This window comes from Vanessa tameamea, chromosome 9, assembly GCF_037043105.1.
Source record: "Vanessa tameamea isolate UH-Manoa-2023 chromosome 9, ilVanTame1 primary haplotype, whole genome shotgun sequence".
In the NCBI taxonomy this organism is placed as follows: domain Eukaryota; kingdom Metazoa; phylum Arthropoda; class Insecta; order Lepidoptera; family Nymphalidae; genus Vanessa; species Vanessa tameamea.
In genome coordinates, this window is record NC_087317.1 from 5,840,573 (window position 1) to 5,866,035 (window position 25,463).

The window sequence follows — 25,463 nt, forward strand, 5'->3', positions numbered from 1 at the left end:
ATGAATTTGTTAGTGATTCTCTCAAACTGATGACGAAAAAAAAAAAAAAAGGTAGGTACCTTTGGCATCAAGTATTTATAGTGATGATCAAGTTCATGTCTGAACAAGCATTAAGCATTATCGGTATCTTATCTCTGGCATAGATGCCATGCAAGATATATGGCACTCCATGCTTTTTCGATGATGTGCCTAACCGATTTTGGCCCCACCGGCCACTCCCAAGGAAAAAAGGCCAAATGGTCACGTTATATTATTATAGTGCACAGCTGTATTATTATATTCCTCTCACATAATAATTTATCAATTGGACAGTTGTAATTAATTTTTTTCCGATAGAAAACCAACAATTTTTTTTATGATCGACCGGTCTATCTGGTCGATCTTTTACGTGGGAAAATCTAAACAACTTGCCAAAAATACGCAGGCAAGGTTAAGGCTAAGGCACCTATGTGTTTTGCAATTTTTGCAATACAATTATACTACCTCGTCGTGCATTGGTAATAAAACTAAGGTATTAAAATTTTACACGAAAATACAATTCATGCGAGTCAGTTGAATAGTGAACGCGTAACAAATCAGGCGTTTTGTTAAAAATCCTATTTAGGCCTTATGTCGTTTGGAGTGACAGTTTCTATAATTTTAATGACATTAATTTAATAAATCATTGTGGTGAGTATGAAATTAAGTTTATTTACTTTTACATTTTACTTGTTATTTATTATTTTAATGAAATAATGAAAAAAAAAACCAAACACATACTTAGAATATATTAACGTATATTACCTCTAGTCGTCTATGTGTGGATTAAGTCTGTTTGTGTGAAACGGGTGCATGCGTGCGGCTTGTGTTCGTTCGTGCGTAAGATCTATGAAAAGTAAGAGATCAAGATTATTTACACAAGGATATTGCAAATCAATTTGTTTATGAATTTGTTGTAATTTAAAATATAATGCATTATATTTATCATTTTTTTTAATTGTCATTAGGGCAGAGGAGGCCCTTTCAAGATCTATTTAACTACAATGTTATTATGTAATATAAATAAAACTCTTAATTGTCCGTTTGTTCGATTTTCATACAAATACTACTATACTAAATATGATGAAACTTTTCTGTATTAATAGATAATGTTGTTTATGTTTAAAGACGTACTTAATTCTTTTATCTCGTTACAATTATTAATTCGAATGTAATAAGAAAATAACTGATGTAAATTACCCAATGGATACATAACGAAGATTTCGTAATAAAATTAAAAGCTTATTCGATCAGGCATTTAGTTTAATTATTATAAACACAATATTTCATCAAAACTTTATCCTATTTTATTCATTAAGGCGTTATTTAAATGTAATTTTATTTAAATTTATTAACTAACCAAGCTACAAAATAATAGTTAAAAAACCAGCGACGTAAACTTAACTTAACAGATAAGTAGTGCAATGGCCTTTTAATGAAAAACCGAGTCATTTTCCACCATGTTAGATATGTAAGGAGAATAGGTAAAAAACATTTGGGGATCGAAAATTAATTCTGCAGATTTTTAAAATTTCTAATTTACACAAACAACATCAAAGAAATTTAATAGTTTTTGTTTTAAGGAACACTCAAAGTGTAAGGTTCGTTAAGATATACCAACATTGCCATTTCTCTCTTAATAGATTTTTGGTATTATGTTTCTCTCGTGTGAGCAATCACATCGAAGTAACATATTATATAGTACGGACTTAATCGTACTTTCTCCTGTTCTTTAACATCGATTTCCGTCATTTTTTTATGCCTTGGCTATTGATTGAAATACACGTTTTGCAGATAGTAAAATAAATTCAATATAGAAACTTAAAATACAAATACGTATTTAAACGGTTACCTACACATGTAAAGGTATAAATATTTATTATAATTTTTAAATGTATATCTCTCTCAAACAAAGTGTTACAACACTCTTGATGCTAAGTATCAGTGATACGATTTTGTTATTTATATTGCTTCAAAGCATATTATTTTACTCGTGATTCTCAATTACAATCATATTGAACTATATAATAAATCATAAAGGTATTTTATTAAGGATTTATTCACTTACGAAGGTTGCCATTCCATATTAAATTATCCGCGTGCTGTAACAATTACATTTTTGCTTTCTTCATTTTGCACCATATCAATAATATAAGGTCCTCCTGGGCTGTATTGTAAACTTTATGGGTAACATGTACGTTAGTTAAACGTTACACAAGTCCAAATTAAGGAACTTCGTTAGAATCCGTTTCATCACTACTTCTAACTCTGTCTCTCTCTCTCTTAATTTCCCATTACATCACACATTAACATTAAAGTTAAGAATGTATATAGATTATTACATATACAGAGGTGAGATGACACTATTAAATAATTAGGTAGAACATGTTTTCATATGCCTAATTTGTTCTTATAATTAATCTCGTTCTCGGCGGTGACAGAAAACACTGAGGAAACGTGAATATATCGGATGAAATACTGCCCCATTAGAATCCTCTAAACAATATTAAAGGAGCTGGTGGAGTAAGCACCAATCTTTCTCGTCTTCAACCAGCAGTGAAACAATTACAGATATAAAGCCGTTACTTGGAAATCTATCTTAATAAGTATAAAAGGGATTAAATCAACCAATCAGTCGAGCCGTTTCCAAGAATTCTGAGAACACGTAAAAAATATAAATATTTATATTATAAAAGCTAAATTTACAAGTAGCTTCAAGTAAAGTAAAGATATTTAACGGATAAAATCAAAGGATTATTTTCAGACATTACGTTTTTGGCTCATGTGTAGACAATAATGTATTAATAGTCTTAATTATTATAAATGACTTATCATTTAAGACATATCTTGCTCCAAATTAATTGTATTCAACACATAGTAATTATATGGTTATAACCACTTTATCGCTAGGTAAGACGTCGGAGCTATGGATCTACGCTTAAACCTCATTGTGAATTAATGTTCATGACTGTTTAAGACATTGTCTGGCCATGAGCCAGTAAAGTTATACGCTAAGCCAAGATTAGTGCCTAGGTATCCCATATTAGTGTGAAGGACGAGAATTAATTATGGAATAATTGCTGCATAAGCTATGAGACTATCTTATCTAGACATCCGCAAATTACATACGTACGAATATGATATGCGTACAACGGACGATTCCTGTTAATCATATAATCGCTACTCACCTAGTTCCACGAGTAACCTTACAAGAGTCCATTGCTCCATCTATGCACATAAGAGCCACAATGATTCTCCACAACTTTGAAATGCTTCAATGAGTAACCATTTATTCTTTGTTCAAAGAATAATGTGACAATTGTATTGACAATAATTCATGACTGCCTAGCGTAGTCAGTGAATTGGTTTCCTGTAATATAAGCTCCTCTAATCATCGTTCGTCCAATCAGGGGTGATTGAAATGTCAATTTGCTTTCAAATTACAACTTGTATTGAGAACAATCGTTCCACAAATTTGAATGAAGTTGGTCATTTTTTGTCAAATTGATATGACAAATTATATCATTTAAACGCAAAAGTTTACTGAAGTTACAAAAATCGAGTATTACTTTATTGATAGTTCTCTGAAAAGTTAAAGTAAAATTAGTACGTATTTATCTAAAAATTAGTTGTGTTCAGTTGAAAATCACATATAGGTATACATCATAGCAGTTTTTATTCGTATCATAATTTTAGCTTCCAATGTATAATGGCACTTATAAAATGCCACCGTATATTGAATTTTTATAAAAATCTTGATAAAAGCTAAAAAATAATTTTGTTGTTCATCTAAAGCTCCCTCCCGATAGCGTTGACGGATCGAGGATCGGACAGGACGGGATTGATGACCGAAGTACGTGCTGTACCGTTCGACGCCTGCGTGATGAATCGTTGACTTGTAATCGGTGGACTAACATGGATACCGTAATTTGTTAGAGAAACAGTCAAGTCTGACCCTTGCAGATGTGCACCGTCATCATCCTAGACCGGATCAACATCTCATATAGTCTCAATAAAAACCATTTTCTCATTGCCTGAAAACATTAACGTAACCTAAGATCCCCCTTTTTCCTTTTTGGAACTGGTTGTGCTTGTTGGAATCCTCAATCTTCAGTAACGATGAAATTTTAGTCATTGGTGAAGGCGCGCCCCTCCTTATTAAATGAATATCGGTGTGAATTAGCACGAGTGAGTGACGTTCGTGTTTACAAGTTGTCTTAATGTGCGTGAGAGGACTCAGAGAAAAGATGACAATTTTTTTTAATCTATGTTAAGTTTATTTGATTTATTCATGAAACGTGGAAAGGCATGCCTTCGTCAGTGATTTATATCATGTGCTGGTTTTTAATTAATATACAATTCTTACTTTAAAAAAATAAGTTGCCATACAAATGAACCATTTTTTAATATAAGGCCAATAATACAACGTTTTCCACAATTCATATCTTTACTTTACTCTTTTATAATGGTTCTCCTGCTTATCGCTCGCTGCATAAATATTAAAGTTGTAACAAACGGTAAAAAATGAGAGAATTCCTTCGTATTAATGACTAATACGTGTCAAGCTTGCACTTGGCGCGTAACAAATCGAAGCCTCGTAATCGACGGGCGCGCATTCCCAGCAATTTGTTAGAGAATAAATATTTTTTGTTCACCGCTTATTTGCTACTGAAGCTTATTAGTAGAATTAATTGGATATTACTCTCTCGATTTTCCATAGGAACTTGGCACTTGATACATTTTTCTTCAGCAACAGAAATTAGTTATTAAAATAGTTCCTGTTTTCCATCCTTATTCATTTGCTAAGTTTATTTATTAGGAATTACATTTTTCAAATAAATCAATTTCCGATAAAAGTGAATTATGAAGTTCAATATATCTGTATTAAACGTTTCTGAAGCATAAATCTAGTTCTAACCCCATGTGCTTAATGTTATTGCGAACTTTACAGTAGTCATTTCTTATTTTTTTTCGAATCCATTCATCCTTCTTTTTAAGTTCTAATACTCTGTTGGAGGTTTTTACTTAGAACAAAAAATGCGCAGTAAACAGGAATTTTCAGACACATAAGAGCGTTTATGCCGTATTAGCAGTTTACTTGGAGTTATCCAACAGCAACAGTAAACCAATAAAAAAATGAAATGCACGTGTGCAAAGGCGGCGCTGGTCGCTAGTATCTCGATAAATATACAACATACATATAATCATACGTCCATGTTATGAAATGTTTCTGATTGCGATTTGAGCTGCCCACGCTGTCAACTTCTCATTTAACTTATTTACATAAATTTATTTTTAAAGCACAATTACAGTTTTCTCTTCAGAGAATAAACGAACATTACCAGTGAAAACATTCATACGAAGATTAAAAACATTATCTTTTGTTCGTTACGTTGTTGATATGATAAAATAAATGTGTTTTACGTGATTGTGAAAACTGGCTGCCCTAATAACCACAAATAGTTACCGTGTGTTGTAAAAACCTTCACTTTCACCCAACAACACCGCAGTTAAACATAAAGGCATACATACATACATTGTTTTATTTATATTGGGTATCAGATAAAATTATCCCGAGTAAAATATAGATTAATTTTTTTTGCATAAACTGGCAAAAATAAAGTCCAGTAGTAATTAATATAAGATAAGACACTGAGTTGACATTTCGTATATAGGTTAGTCTGGAAGTCTGTCATTTAGAAGTTAGAAGCATGAAATTTTATGTTTGGGCTACCGATTAAAAATGATTAGATACGTATTTAAGCGTTTCTTGATATTTTACGCCTAAGGGGAGAAATAGAGTTTGACATTTCGTGTACAGGTTAGTTTGGAAGACCGTCATTTTTGAAGTTAGAAGTATGAAACTTTATTTTTGAGCTACTGATTAAAAATTATATGTATTTTAGCGTTTCTTGATATTTTAGGCCTAAAAAGAAAAATAGTTGTTAACATTTCGTATGCAGGTTAGTCTAGAAGTCTGTCATTTAGAAGTTAGAAGCTCGAAATTTTATTTTTGGGCTACCGATTAAAAATGAATTTATTCGCATTTAAGCGTTTCTGGATATTCTACCCTAAGGGCTGAAATACAGACCAATGTGGTATACAAAGAGGTATTACATTAACGTAATATTTTAATTTAATTTATAAATATATTCTTATTCTACGCGGGCAAAGCCGCGGGTAACAGCTAGTATTTATTATAACATAAGTGGAAATTTCGACAAAATTTCAATAAAAAAAAAACCTGTCTATTAAAAATTGACATGCTATTAAATTGTGTCAGTCCTTGTACGATGATGAGTAGCTCTCGAATTTATTTATATAATTAGAATTACGCAAACGTGTCATTATCTAGCATAATAACACTTAAGTAATTTAAGACATCGTAAATTTATTTCCATTATTATTATTCGATTTTTATATAAATAATTATGGTAGTTCATGTTTAAGAAGATTTTAGTTAATTTTTCAATCGAATTTCAAATCGCAAGGCTTTTCAAAGTGATGCAAGCAATAGAAGTACCAAAGAAACAATTCCCTACGAAAATGTCGTTGTAGGATCAATGTAATTTCAATTACTTGTTTCAGTACCAAATCGAAATTCAGTCCAATTGAGAATTGAACTTTGATAAGCTCGTTATTAAGACAAACTAATCAGGAATCCGATGATACCATAACGCATTAAATAGTTAGATTCAGGAATATAAAATGTATATTTGGCTTTCAAATATTATGCAAACGAGTTAGCTACGTACAGTTTAATTCGGTAATAAATTGTAACAAGATTATACTAAGTGGTTAAACAGCAAATAAGTACTTCCGGTCAATTACATCATCATTTTGTTAACCACAAAGTTACATGTACATTTACTAGATAACATGTTGTATTGGCCACATGCAATTGCTTTAGCTCTGTATTGTGGACTAACTGACAATTCAGCAAACACAGAGTTAATGAAAATCCTCAATCCAATAGTGCATAATTGGCCCGGCAACCTGCCTGGCGGAACAAAGAGCCGTGCGACATTGTCTGCTATAGGCTTATTAGCTCGATGTACCATCAGAGTTAACAAAGCGAAACGCAATGTTATATAACCAGTTCGCTGATCAGTACTGCAATGATAAAAACGTTCGTGTTCCGTTAATTTTTGCTAACTATTTTCTTTCTTAAAAGGCCCATTGACGCTAATTGATGCGAACCCTTCGAATCCCTTTCCACTAGTCCTCGTGAAACACCGTTAAACGAGAAAAGAGTATTTTCTATTTTACTAGAGTTCTTCTAATTGAAATTTTGTTTAAAGTTTTGTTATCTGTAGTACAGTATAATCATCTCACAAATATTGTTTAACTTGTGAAGCCCGATGTATCGTTTTAAAGGGACCGACTCTATCCAAAATATAGTAATAAAACGGAAATAGAAGATATTATCGTCCACACAACCCTTTGTGTCCGTTCATTATTCCCTTCACGTTTGCAAATGGAGAAGTTTGCTTACTGTTGAACACGGAATGTTACTCAAACAATAATACCTATAAGATCATCAGTTATTTTATCGCCGTTACGTAAGAACTACTTTCGACCTTTTGGTTTTCGCTAGCAATGCTTAGAATTGGAATATTTATTGAGAAATGGTAAGTGTATAACACAAAGGGTCTTAAATTAAATTAACCCCCGATATTCCCTACCGAGAAGCTTTGTAGGTTATTAAGGAAAAGGCTTACATCCGTCGCCTTCACTGACGCCCTTTCAAGTCCATATTGGCTCAAATCACGAATCCTTTATTAAGTAAATTATATAAAAGACAATGATATGATCGATGTTATACTGCTAAAAAGGTATAAAAATATTGCATGACAATACCCCATACTAGAATGATATAGAAAATAAACTGAAACTTGGATCTAAGATTTTTCTTGAAATCAAATCGAATGAAGTATGTGTGCCTTAAAAAGATACAAGTTATTCTACAACTTTCTATTTGTAGAGCTAATAGAATTTCCTACCTTACATGTTCAAACATTCCACCATTCATTAAATTTTAAAAGTTTCTTTGTATGTACACGTACTAACTGCTACCGTATAAATTAAGAGTAACTTCGAAAGTTATTTCCTACCAACTTGTCCATATTATTTGAACATTACAATTGCCTAGTAAACTAAAACAAAAATAGGCAACCAATGAACATCATATCCTGAACTTTGTTGCCTATGAAGGTAAATACTTCGTAATCCGTACTTCACAAGTGTACGCGTTCTGGGTCTCGGTGGCCTAACTGTTACATAAAATCCATCGCGCACTAAGAAATCTGGCCACTCTTTTTCTTTGTCACACCACTAAAAAATAGAATAGAGAATTCTACTCTCACTCACTAGCACACGTGCTCTCCTCCACTTATAACCTGGGTTCGTTCAAACGAGACGTGAAGAGGTGTTATGCGGACCGGCATAGCGAGAGCGGCTAGAGCAGTTCATTCTTCCTGATTGTACTGACCGGAAAATATATATAAATAAATAAATAAACTTTTCTCTTCAGTACTTTCGTCTGTAAGGATTTATTTGGTGTTTTCTGCATATTTATATAGTTTAACTCCAGTAATACGACTAAAAACTCCAGACACTAAGGAAGTAACATCTTAGATCCTATGGCTGCGACCTATAAAAACATCGTTATTAAACTATATATGATAAAAATATTTAATTTTAGTAAACCTTCGTTATCAAGCAGGATATTGATAATTAATTGTAATTTGTAAATTTCGACAAAGTTGATTTTCTTGCCGGTTCTTATCGGTAGAATAGAATCAAATTTAAACCATTAATGACTAATGTTGAAATAAAATGTGTTGTTAAATATTTAGAGCGGCCATCCTAATACAAGTAGTAGTCCTTACCAGTAACTTACTAGGTTTGGTTCCTAACCTGTTATAGATTAAGTATTGTAGGTAACACATTAAACATTTTTATTATAAAAAAAATAGTATTAAGTATCTACTTAATAAAATAATAGTTTTTTTTTTTCTTTTAACAGGTAAATAATAATCATGTCTTCGCCATCAAAGAAACGTTTCAAGAAACAAACCTGGTGTTCCAGATTGATGTATAAAAGATTGCCTATTGCACAATGGCTTCCCGAATACAATTCGGAAAAAGCTTTAGCAGATTTTATAGCTGGTATTACAGTTGGGCTTACTGTTATCCCACAGGCGCTGGCTTATGCCACACTCGCTGGACTGCCGCCTCAGGTAAGTGAAATGAGTTCCATTACCTTATTATAATATGCTCTTAATTTTAGCATATCATTCACAAGTAGTACGCAGATTAAATCAGTAGCCAAAATTCAAAGTATCTACCTATACTAAAAGCATGTCTTTTTGATCTATTTAAGGACATTACCTAAACGTGACCAAGTAAAAATGTCTACTGAAAAGAGAACATGCTGATTTCAATATGGGATATAGTTTTGTTTTACTATAGTGGATTTCTGTACTTGTGTGTCAAGTCGTAAAAGTGAAACCCTTAATTCAGTTGGTTCGTCCCGCAGCTTTCTTTTCCCTAGAGTTTACAACCTATCACGATGAAATTTCTCAGACAGATGTGTCTTGAGAATCGAAAACAGCCGTAAGAGAAAAAATATTTACGGCCGTCCATTAAATCGATAAAACAGATTTCCCCTCGGAAAAATTATTGTACAACATAAAATTTATATAAATCTAATGAAAATTTGGTACTTAAACTTGCATAGATAACAATTATTGGTGATATACTGTATATCTATACATTATAGCAATATTAATAACAAATTTGTATTAATAGTTTACTTAAGAGTTTGTATTTATTCTTGGTTAGGACCATTTCAAATAAGAAAAGTAAAAAGTAGTATTTATGGCAATTCGGAAACCCTTTCTACATCAGCTATCAAAATATATAATGATTTTGCAGCTTAAGTGAGAAGATAGCGGTGTAAATACTATTAAGTGTAAATCATCAGTACGAAATGACTTTCCGTATAAAATTATTAGTATCTTAGATTAAAAAGTTGAATGAATGCATAATATAGTAAACTATTAATACAAATGTTTGTTCTAAGTACAGATTAAACCGCGATCGTTGGCATAAATCAAGTTCTTTACGGATTGTTGCCGCACACATCACATATGTTTATAACCCTGCGTCATTACTTATAACCCGGTGACCCTTGTCGTCATCACATAAAATGTCTTGATTTTTCAGTAAATCATTTTGAGATTTTTTTTTCTTGAATCATTTTTATTCATTGTTGACTTTTAAAACATTGTAGATTTTTATTTACTTTCATCGGTTTTTTAAAGGAATCAAACATTTTTTTTTTTAAATAAATCGACTAATTTGGATTGAGAAATGTAATATAAAAAATCTACTTTCTAAATTAGTACAAAAACACTTAAAAGCTAAAAATAACGAACAATAAAAAAAACAGGTTTCATTAAAAGGTGTAACTACAAATTTGTCTGAAATCGATGTCTAACCCTTAGAAATTTTAAAACAACAACAACACTTCTTCAATCATATCAATAAAATAAAGTAAAGAACATCCAAATCGGTTATTATTTCGTGTGATTTTTAAAAATACAATATACGTAACCTCAATTTTTTAGTTCAAAACAAAACAGCATAGCATGTTTAGTGATAATATTATTGTTGGTTTAACGTAAACAATGTAACTTTGGTTGGAATTTAATTGATAAATGTTATTGCTTCAATTATTTTTTTTGATATTATTTTATTGGTCTCATTTACCTATGTATGCATTTTTAATGTGTTTACTACATTTCTAACAAACATCTACAAGATATTGTGATTAATATTGAGCGACTATTCTCTTGCTAATTCTTCTCTAATAATGATTCAGTAATATAATTCTCTAATTGCTTACAACTTTACTGTCAATGAACTGTTGTATGTCAGCCTCTGATCTTAACATATATTTATGATTATAAAACGAATACAACAAAACTAGGAATAGACTTATACTCGAGATGGACCGTAATATAATACTAAATCTAAAATGCTAAATTAGCTTTGTTACACTGCTGTTATCCTAATACAATTTGTTTCTTTACAAATACACAAGTATCACTAGAAACTACAACTGCAGGAAAATATCATGACGCGACCTGCATGTGTCGGACACATTCTGCTATATTAAAATGTAGAGCAACTTTGTGGAATATACTCCAACCATTTGTTTCCTAAACAGAAGACTAGGCCTTTACCTAGCAATGGTATATTTACCAGCTTTACATATTCCTATTGCTTGTAAATATTATAAAAGAGTAACTATTTGTTTATATCTGTAGTACTTGATCACTAATGTAATTGAATCAAAGTTCATTAAGCATCATTGAAGTAAACGATGCTTCATTGGCACCGTAGGCAATCGTTCATAGAAACACAGCTGAGCTAATTTTATTTTCTACGAGCTCATTACAATACATTGTTCATGTGAAACTTTGACAACAAGTATAACAAAACCATTTCATATTTGTTACCTCTTTATTGATTGTTAAGAAATACAATATTATTCTATACACTCCGTTGTCATTTTGCATTTTATCGCAGAAAAAGAAATGGAAAATTAATAAATCCATCAACAGCTTCTACTTAATATCGTTAAATATTTATGTTTATTATTCTACCATGCAAAAGTATTACAGTAATACTTTATATATCAATAAATCATAGTAATGTTCTAGTTTGAAGCGTGTTTTAACCGGTAACTAATTACAGGCACAAAATATATAATTTCTTAGATCACGTGGTTAGCAGCGCATTGACGTTGTGAGAAGCGGTTTATATAACAGTGCCAGTGTCTATGGGTGTAGAGAGAAAGTGTGGAATAGCAATTCAAAAACTATTCGTTTCAAAGCAATTTGTAGTATTTTATAACTTTTATCTATTAAGTAAATAACTAACAGGTACTTAGTGTACCACTAACAGATACTCAGTGTATCTGTTAGTTATTTACTTATTAGAATCCAAACATCTTGAACAGCTTTAACAAATAGTGTTGTTAGATTTTTAATAATTTACAAATTGTATGACAACACGTAGTTGAGTAAAATGAATTCTAATAATCAGTCGTTAATTTTTAACGCATAATAAACAGTAGTGAATTTAATTGTATAAGTAATAATAATAATTGTCTCTAGTCGTATTTTTTATTATTATCTCGTTTAGTAGTATTTTATACACTTGTGTCTCTGTTTAGTATATACAATTCATTCTCATATTAAAAGTTGTCATCATTAACGAATGATTCATGAAGTTGGCAAAAGTGATCGCTGCCGAAATTACCACTCATTTTGTTGGAATGAAGAGAAATGAATATGTTTTATGAGACCGATATTTTGCGCTATTTTGCGTTTGTCCTACCAATTAACAGTTATGAGTGTGGACATTACAATTAACGAATTATTTATTATTGAAATATCCGCACTGTGGGTAATGAAAAACGTATATTAATCGGATAGTAATAATGGTTAATCAAAAGATGCCAAATATTTTACAATATAATACGATCATTTAAAATAGGTTTTTAACACATTTTTATCAGCTTGACCTGTACGTATCTATGTATCGGAATCATTGCGTAATATTCGCCCTCTTCAAGACGTCAGATGAACTTGAAGATTGGCACGCGTCAAAGAGTTTCAAGATCTAGTACCCTTTTATGACTTTGGCACACGTACTAATGACCGATGACAATATCATATAATATTTTGACCTACCTTATACTTAAACAGGGTTGCCAAAATTCAAAATAAAAATGGAATAGACTAGTATTAAAGATTGTCTATTGTCTATACCAATCGAAGGAGGACTAAAGATAAACAAACCTTAGATTTAAGTACGCCTCGCTAATAGCTCAGCTATTTTGTGCACTACCAACAGTTCTTGATTGATGACAGAAGATATATTAAATCTTTATTTATAATACTACACTATTTCACGAAACTACTTGTATCCACTTAAATTTGACTTCTACAGTTCCGATAACAGTTTTGTCGACGTTCAAAATGTCATTTTATTATTCAAAACCAATAATATCACCTCACTTTGATGTCAGATGTTGTTTATTTTGCTTTTGTCATCTTGTGGTTGGAATAGACAATACGAACCTTCTATTGGTGAATTTTATTCTTTCGCGCGTTTTTCCTGATTTTTTTAATCTATTATATTATTAGTCTGAATTAAATAAGGTACCTCTATATGTTTTAGTTTTGACAACATTATTTTGTTTCAGTACGGTCTGTACTCTTCGTTTATGGGATGTTTTGTCTACTTAATTCTCGGTTCGTGCAAAGATATTACCTTAGGTCCAACAGCACTGCTAGCCCTCATGACGTACGAACAAATACAAGGACGAAACATTGATTATGCAATATTATTGTGCTTCCTAACCGGCGTTGTGCAACTCATTATGGGAATATTGCATTTAGGTAAGTATAATGCATTTTATTATTATTCACATATAAGATAATTGATTATAGGTAATTAAGATTTAGAATATAAATCACACATGCGAAGAAAACAGTTCAATAACTTTTTCTCCGCTATTCGTCAACCAATTTTTCTTTTAGGGTTCCATACCTCTAAATTTAAAAAAGGAACACTTATAAGGTCACTTCGTTGTCCGTCTGTTTGTCTATCTATCGAGACCCCTTTTCCCAGGAACTCATAGAGGTTTATAGTAGAAATAATAATACCAAATACTCGGTCACTTGGACCTGTGAAAATATCTAACCTTTAAGTGTATGTAATCAAAAGATATAGCCGTTTGTGTCGTATTTCCATCCATCCATAAAAAAATAAATTTGGTAAAGAAGGCATATTATTCGATATAAGATTATATTGATCATAAAAAAGCGTGGAGTTAATGCTTGTTGACTTCCAAGCAGGAGACATATATAATTGTATTTAACTAACATGACTGTATTTTTAGATGTTGAAAAAGAGTAACTACTGAGTTTCTTGCCGGTTCTTCTCGGTAGAATCTACATTCCGAACCGGTGGTAGCTTTACTTTAATTAGTTTGTTAAATGACGATTCAAAAGTGCTTGTAAACGCCTACTTGAATAAAGTATATTTTGATTTGATTCACAAAGCAAAAGGAAAGGATTCAAAACCTATAGGGTACTTCCCGTTGACCATAAAATTTTGCAAAAATCACTATCTAGTAGCACACAAGTGTAGGAAGAAATCCGAAAATTTGTTGTTACATCAGTGTCTGTCTATCTGTCCGGTGGTACGGAACCCTCAGTGCACGAGTCAGACTCGCAGGGTCAGACTTGCCCGGTATTTTTTAGTTTGATTGTCATTGACCAGTGCTAAAAGTCTGCAATAGGAGCCGAAAAAAAATTTTCGTAACATGGAAATACATATTATATATTCTTTCCGCAACTTTTCAATAATGACTACAATCGAATATCGACTACTAGGCAAATACTCTTAAATAACTTAAATAGGTGATATCTTAAATAGGTGAATAACTATTTTCCCCGAGTAAAGGTTTGTTTGCAATATTTTGTCGAATAGCGAATAACTTAGGATCGATGTGGCTTCGGATTGGCCAAAAAATATTTGCACTGAAAATTCATTGGTCTAGCATATTTGGGACTTCGATAGAATTCTGAAATAGTGCGAACAAGTCATAATATTCGTTATAGAACATGGTGATAATTGAACACTGGAAGTTGGCATGATACTTCTAAAAAATAGCACAATAGCCAATTTAATTATTATCGACGTCATAGTATGAATGACACTCATGCGTACAAGATATCTTAGTGTGCGTGAGACGACACAAAAAATACAAAATAGATAATATAATGTGTAAAGTTTCTTTTAATAATTATTTATAGAGGAAGTCGCGACTTTGTAAGTGAATATTAAGTTATTTAAAGTTAAATTCTTAAGCTATATACAAAATAACTTAGTAATTATCTTTAAATGGCACATTTGCACGTCTCGTTAAAAATAAAATTTATTAAGATATAGCTTATACTTGTATATTATAACGATGCTCTCTCAACAGGCGTCCTCATAGATTTTATATCAGTACCAGTCACAGTAGGTTTTACATCAGCGACGTCTGTCATTATCGCCGTGTCTCAGCTCAAGGGATTACTGGGAATTCAGTTCAAATCAAAGGGTTTCATAGATACCTTGAAACAGGTAAAATATACTTTATAACTTTAGAATACAATGGAATACAATTTACAATTATTTATGTATTTTAAAATTATTATCATGTAAAATTAAATTAATTCCTGTCAGCGTTTTTTTGTGTGAAGCGTGTCTTACGAGAACCACAAAGTCATGTAATACCTATTTCTTAGATACACGCTTAAAGAAATCTAACATAACCGATGTCATTATACAAAAGTAATTTCAGACAGGAAATAGTTCTGACTTTATCATATGTTTATGAATGTTATGATATACTAGCAGCCATTCCGACATCGTCCCTTTGAAATAAGAATTTTATTTACGTCCCAATCGTATCGTCACCTATTGGATACAATCCAAACCAGGGACCAACACAAATACACAAAAAAAATCATCGAAATCGTTCCAACAGCTTAGGAGTTCAGTTACATACGCGCGTACAAAAAAAAAAGATGTATAAGTCCCTGTGACGTAATACAATAAAATTTCATTTATGGAATACAATGAAATATGATATAATCGATGCCATTCGAAAATCAAAACCAATTGGCTGAGTACATACGATTATAGTACCTTTTGATTGGGTTGTCTTTCAATCATAGCATATTTTCGTTGTGTTTTGTTTTTGAAATATTGTACTTTTAACAGCAATTCTAACAGTGCACATGAACATCGGTCAACAGTCTGTCAATATTAACTGAGCGTAGTGATATTGTTAATGTAATTGTTAGTGGGGTGACCTGATTCCACTAAAATGTTATCTGGTAATAAACTCCTAAGGGTAATAAATACATCGTCCATATCGTCCTGCAGAAACCCCGTTAAACTCCAATTAATTTCTTTTTTCTTTTATTTTTCCGTTGAGCTGAAATTTTCCTGACGCGTAATTAACCCATGTGCACAGTTTCATTTTTATTTAATGCAAACTAAAAATGTTGTCAAAGATACCGTGATATAAAGGTTAATTAATCAATTAATAAATTACACAATTATATAAATAAATCAAAGCAAAATTAATAATATTAAACGCATAAGCGTAAGGGACTTAGTTAATTATCATATGAATAAAAAAAATAACACACTATGGGTATATTTTTACAACTGTGGTTTAACCCAACTCGACCCTTTCAAGCTGAAATGTTTCACACAGTTTTTGCTGATCACAACATAATCTACTATGCTATATTGTATGAGTTTAAATCTATACATATAATAAAATTTGAGTGTCTGTTTGTAATATTAAAATAACTCATTTTTACTAAATGCGTGTGTATATATACACGGTACATATACCAAAATAACATTTTTGAAAATTTTTGTCTGTCTCTCTGTTTGTTCCGGCTAATCTCTGGAACGCCTGAACCGATTTCGACGGTACTTTCACTGGCAGATAGCGGATGTAATAAGGAGTAACTTAGGCTCCTTTTATTTTAGAATTATATATAGAATAAAAATAAAATCACGCTACAAAATCCAAATAACTTAAATTCAAACAACGCGCACGAAGTCGCGTGCACAGCTAGTATGAAAATATAATTAAAAATAAAAAATTGTTTTATTTTTTAAATTTGACAATTTATTTTTCATATGACAGTTTAAGCCAACGAAAACTTGGCCCCAATTTTATTGAAAAATTGATCCCTTATCGCAATCTAATTGAAACGCAATAGTTGCCATTTGCCGTCCTATTCTACTAATGCAACGATCCAGTTGCGGTTCGGTTAAAGTTGGATCGGAATGTAATCAGGATGGTATCGTAACCGATATAAATAAGTAGAATTGATCCTCAGCTACGAAAGCGTAAGCTAAGTTTATTTTTTGTGAGATACTATTAAACAAAAGTCGAAGTTATATCGAAATAGATTAGGGAACTATAATTACCGCTATAAAATAGTAGAATTAACCCCCTGGTGATGGTTAAAAACAGATGAACGTATATTGTAGCCTAAATCAGTTTATTTCTGTAATATATATATTTTTTAAGGTTTTCATCAACATTCCGAACGCTAGACTGGCGGATAGTACATTGGGAATTTCGTGCATAATTATACTTCTTTTAATGAGGGTAAGTGTTAAATTATTTCTTTTGTTTTTCCTTTTATATTGTATTGCATACTTATTCTAATATAAAAATAAACATTAAATAATCGCTCGACTGTATCATAGTCTATAAAACACCATCGAAAACAATTTTATGAGAATTTTATATTGAAGATATATTTAAAAGTATTGGATTACCCCACACTTTATGACCGAAAGCTTCGTGTGATACAGACCTTATGTACATCGTAAAACGCACGATTAATTAATAGCCGTATTGCGTGCATTGCGTGATAATGCCTATCTTGAGATTATATATTTTAACAATACATATTTATACTCCTTACTTTATATAAATTGTAATACAGCTAAAGTGCCCAAAATAATAATATTTTATAGAGCTTTTTTTTTAATCAGATTCGTGGTATGACTCAAATAAAAAACTAAACACTACTTTAAACAATATACTTTTGCATAATTAAAAACTGTTTTAAATAATATTATGTAGTTTTATTTCGGCCGTGGCTTTATTTTTTTTTATATAAAACGCCTCGTCCATAAAATAAAAATTACAAACATTAAATGACCAAAAAGACGTAACAAAAATGTTTATATTAAAACGTAAAGTGTTTAAACTTTACAGTTTAATATAAACATTCATTTCTTGTTCTTTATGGTATTGTAGTGTTAATCCACATTTATTTCGATGAAATTAAATTAACGTAATGAAAATTCAATCTTACATGTTATAGTAATTTTAGCTTATATTAACAGGTAATATTCATTTGTTAAACATAATTACTGTGTATTCGCATTTCGCCCTTTCACCTACCAGAGTATGTCAAGTGAGATTACATCACCAAACAGAATCCTTTGACAACGCTATTAGCGACTGTATCAATGTACCTTAACACGATAACAGCGTTACAGTCGCGATAGTGACGCGCGTTTGTTTTCATGTCACTAAAGCCACTGTATTAGTGCGATTACTCTTCGCTATTCAGACTGATAATACGCATTATACGTGTTTTTATCATTTCATTTGTGTTTTTTTTTTTTATCGCAATTTTTTCTGAAGTACCATAGATTCCTAGTCGAAAAATTCGTCGATTTTAAGAATGGAACAAAAACTGGTTCCATTTTAAATCACGTGTGTGAAGTTAGCATCTCACAAATAAACTTCAGTTACAGTGGCATCCAGCACAGTTCTAACGTTCTTGATAAGTTAAACAATAAAAAATCGGAAAAATCTCGAGACCTCTTCTGAACTTTGCTTTGAAACTTGTAAAGAACATTGAACATAGATTTCGACTTTAGTTTTTGTGTTGTAATTCTCATAATTCGCATATCATATATAACAAACATAATCATGTAGATATAATATACTTGTATTTTACTATATGCACACATTTGATATAAGAATTATTAACCCGCCAAAATATTTTAGAAATTTAGTGTCGGGGCCGCTCTTGATGCCTCGGGGCTTTAACTGCCCCTCCCCTAATCCGGCCTTGGGCGCGTATCTCGAAATGAATATAGCGTTAGCATCACGACCATATAAAATTATATACTATCAGTAACTATTATTATCAATATATTAATGTCTCGATAAGAATCTCTCGTAAACATATGTATTTTTTTCCTACATAACCAACCAAAGATATAACATGTAACAAGATGTTCAGCCTGTAAATTTCCCACTGCTGGGCTAAGGCCTCCTCTCCTTTTGAGGAGAAGGTTATGTTCATATTTCACCACGCTGCTCCAATGCGGGTTGGTGGATTCACATGTGGCAGAATTTCGTTGAAATTAGACACATGCAGGTTTCCTCACGAACCCTGCATGTGTCTAATTTCTTGTGTGTCTGTTTTCCTTCACCGCTGAACACGAGATGAATTAAAAACACATGAAAATTCAGTGGATTCAAACCCGCAATCGTCGGTTAAGATGTACGCGTTCTAATCACTGGGCCATCTCTCTTAAGATAAAACATATAACATATAACCTTTATATTTCATCACACTTCACCTTATTCGGAAACTGTATAAATGTTTTTGTTTGCAGAAAATGAAAGATATGAATACGTCGCCAAATAAAAAAAGTTTAAAGAAGATATTATGGCTGTTATCAACTTCGAGGAATGCTATAATCGTTCTTGTATGTTCTGTAATGGCTTTCACATGGGAATCGCATTCAGTATCGCCGTTCAAACTCACCGGAACTGTGAAGTAGGTTATTACTTTTAAATTATTTTATTAATGTCATTATTTATAGTACTTTGGGAATTTCGATTGTAATAATAAATATTTTTATTAAGGTAAGTGTTTATGGTTTATGGTAACATTTTATAATTGACGTTTATATATTGTTTTTGTATCTGTGTTTATACATCTACCGTAAGTATGACAGTGTCTCAATTACGCTTCGTAAACAGTTCTGCTATACGTATGTAAATGTTTTCTCAATCGCACGTGACATTGGCGAAATAATCTGTGCCCTCTTTGCACAAATAAAAGGCAAAATAAAAAAAAAACGTATGTAAACCGAATCATTTCTGAAATATAGTTAACAGGCTTCACAATGCCCACATATTCGTCGCGCCCACTTTTAAAATGAAAATTAGATTAAAGTCGTTATTTATTTTATATATGAATGCCATTAAAACAATTAAAAGTAATGTTATTACCCGTTTATCATTACTTAATAAAGAAATAAAATAACATTAAAATTCTTAATTAACGATAAGCATTTCTATGAAATGTAAACTTACAGCATTATTAATTATACATAATATAATATTATTCGCATTATTAATACGAGTATATCGTAGATAAAAAAAAAATCCGGTCATTGACCCAATCTACTACGCTGAACTAAGAAGGGATCAATGTAGATTTTTTATTTTTCATAAGTTGGCTTCTTATGTTTTCATTTCCTGGTCAATTATTTCCTCAAAGTGACTCCCAATTTTACGCAAAATAAATTTATAAATTGCCTTGAATTAGAATGTGTTGCTAAGGTATCAGGCACATTTAAATTGATACTGACATAGATGATGATAATTATCTCATGACCTATATGTTCCCTCATTCATTGTCCAATGGGAAAGTATATTAGATGCGATCGGAAATAGTTCAGCTTTCCGAGTTGCGACCCACATGGTGGGCGTTACATATACAGAATTTATCGAAATAATTCATAGAAATAGTTCAAGTTTAGGAAGACTTTACGTACTTTCCGATGTGCTACCCACGTGGATCCATTTCCAAAATTTATCGAAGAAACATTTTGTTTTAATTATTTCCCGAGGTTTGATCTCCAGATCTCGGGATTTGCAGCCTTATGAGCCACTAGACCAACAAAGCAGTTTTTTTTACGTCTTTAGCAATTTATGAAAGCAATTGCCGCTATTTTGTCAATTTGCTGCGTGCGCTAAAGGCGTACATGAACGCACTTTATTCAAATCACGCATATGAATATTTCTTTACAACCATTTTTTTTTTTAATTTATATGTTTATTTCATATTATAATTGCCTTTTGGCCTTATTATCATATTTCTTTGTATGTATTGAAATGTTTATTGTCATAACGCTATTAGATTACCAATGAATAAATAAACTTTACAAAAGGTCATAGGCGCCTGTGTGATTTCCGCTTCGCATTCTCAAGGTTTAAATTAGCAACTTCAATTTATTAATCGGAAAAGATCAGTCTTACATCGTTGATATTTTTTGATTTGAAACATCGACGTGCCTCGTTGTGACCCGTATCTCGTGACGGCAAAGCATGACGCACTTTTGTTTTGTCATGCCTTCTCCGGTGCTCTCTTCCGAATGCAAGTGTTCCCTTGCTAGTTTTATTATAATAATAAGAATAATATGTATTTTATATTTTTGTCAATTTCACTGATAGACGAATGTGTCAATCTTTCTTCCCGTTAATACGGACTACGATAAGATGTTTTCCTTAATCGAACATGAAACTATTAATAAACACTAGTGAATTACTAAGGTAAAGCTCAATGCTTAGCCGGAATTAAAACCTGCGATAAACCTTCACTCGAGGTCAACGCGTTGTCAACCACGCCATCACAGTTTTCTTGTATACATATATGATTAAAATATCATATAATATTATCTGTGGAATGCGAATGTTTATTACAAATTGAGCAATATAGTTTAACAAGTTCATAGAAACGTCCTTCGTTGGTTAACATACTTATGAGCCTCACAAAATATATAGGCAAATGTAAATTTATCATTCTATACATATATAACGTGCAGCCTGTTTACGAAAATGACATAAAGGAAATATTATGTCAGCCACAAACATCCTGAAGTTCTTCTCAAGTTATCAGTAGTACTCAGTATTGTTGTGTTTCGGTTTGAAGGGTGCATGAGCCAGTGTAACTACAGGCACAATGGAAATAACATCTTAGTTCCCAAGGTGCATTTACGATGTAAGGAATGATTAATATTTCTTACAGCGCCTTTGTCTATGGGCGGCCACTTACCATCAGGTGGGATTGGGGTGGTTTGATATGATTTGATACCAACATCTATTTTTATATATAATTGAGATTGTGATGTAATTGATATGTGACAATGAATACTTCGCGTATTTGTGAGTTTAATGTTTTATCCTACAATGAGCGATTTGTTCTAGAGAAGGGCTGCCCTCGTGGTCAATTCCACCGTTTGGCACTGAGCACGACGGGAGAAATGTGACGTTTATCGAAATGTGCTCAGAATTGGGTTCTTCGATAGTACTTGTTCCAATTATCGGTGTACTGGGAAATGTCGCTATTGCTAAGGCATTCGGTACGTATAGTGTTATGTTAAGTGATGTATTTCTAGTACAGGCTGTTTGCGTATATTCATAATTAATTCTATGTTGTGATATTGTTCGTAATGTTTCTTTATATGATTTAAGCCATTCATACTTATAATTAATAATAAATAAGTATTTTTGAACATCATTATAAAGTCAATAACGCAATAGTTTACCGACTGTCAAGTGATGTTATAGTCGTAGGTTTGATCTTGAGCCCTCGACGTTTGGAGGGGTTATATATTAATATTAAGTAGAAATTCCTTGTCGAAATATTTTAGATACTCTCGTCAATATTAAATGCCAAACCTAACAGTTGTTGCGTGATATTTAAAAATAAATAAAATTGAAGTGTCTGTCAGTGATTTCAATATGACTGGCTCTGTTTAAGTCACGACTATTTGCGAGTTACCGTTTTTTTTTTTTTTATTTATGACTACCGCTGATGTCTATACTGATATTATAAAGAGGTACAATTTGTTTGTTTGTATGTTGGGAGTAAACTCCGGAACTAATAATGTAATTTATGATTTACTGGTAGAAACATACATTATTCCCGAGTGTTGTAGGGGTATAATTTATATTTATGTCGTATAATTTAATTAAAATCTTTTTCAATAAATAGCACACTTACGAATTCGGGGCGAGTCGCTCGTGTTTCATATTTATAATTCATATAAGAATTATGTACGTTTTGCTAGTTAGACAACTAAATTGACTAGAAATTTAGTTTTTTTTTTTTTAAAGTTTTTCGCTGAAATTATGCAGACGACAAAAAATCGAGGTATAAAAAAAAAAATTGGGCCTGTTTTTTTTGCAGCTAGTGGCGAATCGGTCGATGCCACGCAGGAACTACTAACATTATCTCTTTCAAATGTCTTGGGCTCATTTGTAAGCGCAATGCCGATAACTGGATCTTTTTCACGCAGCGCGGTGAACCATGCCAGCGGTGTCGCAACGCAATTTGGAAGCATTTACACAGGTAAATTAAACATTTATTTTACTTTTCAATTTTTATCAATGTAGTTAAATAAGAGCTAACTACCCAAAGTTCTACCATTGGACCAAGGCCCAAATTCCTCGGGAACGCTACCACAATTTATGATGGATGCACATGGCAGATTTTCTACGTTACACGTGAAGATTAATGTTATCTTTTATCGCTAAGCACGAAATTAATCTTATGATTGTTTTTTTAATACACACTAGTCACACGTGTATACATCGTGTATACTTTAAACAAAACAAAAAATATACGAAGGTCATGAGGTCCTACAGTTGTGAAACATCGAAATTGTTAGATATTGAAATAATTACGTATAATTAAAGAAAACTAATTAATTAACAAGGAATAATTACGTTAATATAAAGTGTATATATTATTTTTATCTTAACAATAATATATAGCAGCAAATGTATGCACGCACAATGGTAGATAAGTTCAGTAAAGATTTTTATGAGATCTTCTATGCGCATCAAATCCAAAACTTGACGGTCATTGGTGCGGCGCCCCCTAACGCAGTTTATAATATTAAGAAAGTTCTAGAAAGTGACAGTATGGGAGCGTCATGTCATTTGTCGTTACGGCGTACGTGTCGAGTCGCTTACCTTATTTTAATAAAATTCACTATGTACTACTTTAGTTATAAAACCATATTTACGTGTCTTTTATTAAGATCGTTATCTTTTGTTTGTGCAATATATAATACATATATTAATTAAAAATGATGGTAAGTGATCACCGCCCATAGATAGAGGCGCTGTAAGGAATATTAACAATTCCTTAACATTGCGAATTCGCCGTCAACCTTCGGAACTAAAATGTCCCTTGTGCCTGTAGTTATAGCGGCTCGCTTACCCCTCAAACTGGAACACAACAATACCAAATCTTGTAAAAAAATTGATCTTTGGCGGTATAACATGTTATGTAAATGGTGGGTGGTACCTCCCCAGACAGAGCTCTAAGCAAGATAGTTAATTATTTTAAATTATCATTGTTTCAATTAAAGGTTATGTAAATTTGAACAGACTTAACCGCCAGTGCAGTAGTACTTAATGATATTGTAAAATAAATATAATTACTTGTTTTTATTATTCGCATAAATCAGCTGTTTTATTTTACTGTCTATTAATAAATAGTTGAGTGTAGGCCTTGACAGTTAGATTGGATGACGTTCACCAACTTAACAATTGCTTCTGGGTTTTTTGTGTGTTGTTATTGTCCATACACAAATATTATAAGTGGTTTTTTTTAACTGATATATTTTCAATACTGTGCGAAATTAGTTTTTATTCCGTATATCAATTTAATCAAACACTTGTAGAAACAAAAAAGTTTTATCGTGTTTATAATTTTATTGTTATTTTAGTTTAACGCTTAACATCTAATTAAACGAATATTTAAGTTACAAATTAGTTTTTTTTAATTTGTTAGAATTGTGTTTTATTTTAATAGTGTAATTATTATTATTTTGCACAGTTAACTCTTTTATACCTTTTAGAGGCTCTTCCAATACCGATTTGGTATGAAAGATTCAAAACACATTTATTTTAAATTAATAAATCGTTTATTTTTGCGTAGTATTTTTGTTTTTTTTCGTATTAAATTACCTATCATTTAAATTGTGTCGTACTATACATCAAAATCTAATCTAATTATAGGTACACCGAAAAGGTGATTAACTTATAACATATACATTCATTTTATAACGTATAATACACACATAGGTATGAGTCCAACACGAACAATTTTAGTGTTCGGATTGCGAAATCTAATTAAATATTTAAGACTCGGCCTATCGAACTCAGGACCCGAGTATATAGGCTTCGTAGCCACTAGTCCAACAAAGCTGTCATTGGATTTAAATAATTATTCACGTCATATATATAATTTTTGATTAGTTATGTTTATTTATTTAAAGGTATTTCAATGTGTGTGTGTGATATATTTTATAGTTACAGTATTTCGTTTCAGGTATATTGGTTCTGTTATCTTTGAGTCTCCTAACGCCGTACTTCTATTATATACCGAAAGCATCGCTTGCCGCCGTTGTGATATGCGCGGTTATATTTATGATTGAATATGAGGTTGGTATAAGATATTAACGTTAAAAAAGGTTGTATATTATTTAGTATTTATTATAAAAGAAAGGAATTCAAGTGTGGCAATGAAAAATGTCCGAATTTCATCTGAACGCGTTATTTGTTAATATAATTATATAAGGTTTACTTCGATTTTCAAATTTTTGAATGTTATTCTATATTTTTATTGTTTTTTTTTATATATATAGAGATATAACCGCTATGAATATTTACTTGCGTTTAAACCATGCAGTGATTTTTATAACCATAAATTTTTCATAAGCGA

The 25,463-nt window shown here is 31.6% G+C and overlaps 1 protein-coding gene across 2 annotated transcripts in view; it reads left to right on the plus strand.

Moving 5' to 3' along the window:
- LOC113395007 (sodium-independent sulfate anion transporter) overlaps positions 1–25,463 on the plus strand; it is a 56,926-nt gene that overhangs the window by 1,441 nt on the left and 30,022 nt on the right. For both annotated transcript variants that reach the window (XM_064215821.1, XM_026632516.2), the window contains exons 2-9: positions 9,047–9,260; positions 13,301–13,496; positions 15,092–15,231; positions 17,210–17,290; positions 19,330–19,493; positions 21,932–22,086; positions 22,917–23,078; positions 25,071–25,183. In XM_064215821.1, coding sequence (XP_064071891.1) covers positions 9,060–9,260; positions 13,301–13,496; positions 15,092–15,231; positions 17,210–17,290; positions 19,330–19,493; positions 21,932–22,086; positions 22,917–23,078; positions 25,071–25,183 — 1,212 coding nt within the window. In that variant the 5' untranslated portion in view covers positions 9,047–9,059. The remainder of the gene's footprint in view (positions 1–9,046; positions 9,261–13,300; positions 13,497–15,091; positions 15,232–17,209; positions 17,291–19,329; positions 19,494–21,931; positions 22,087–22,916; positions 23,079–25,070; positions 25,184–25,463) is intronic.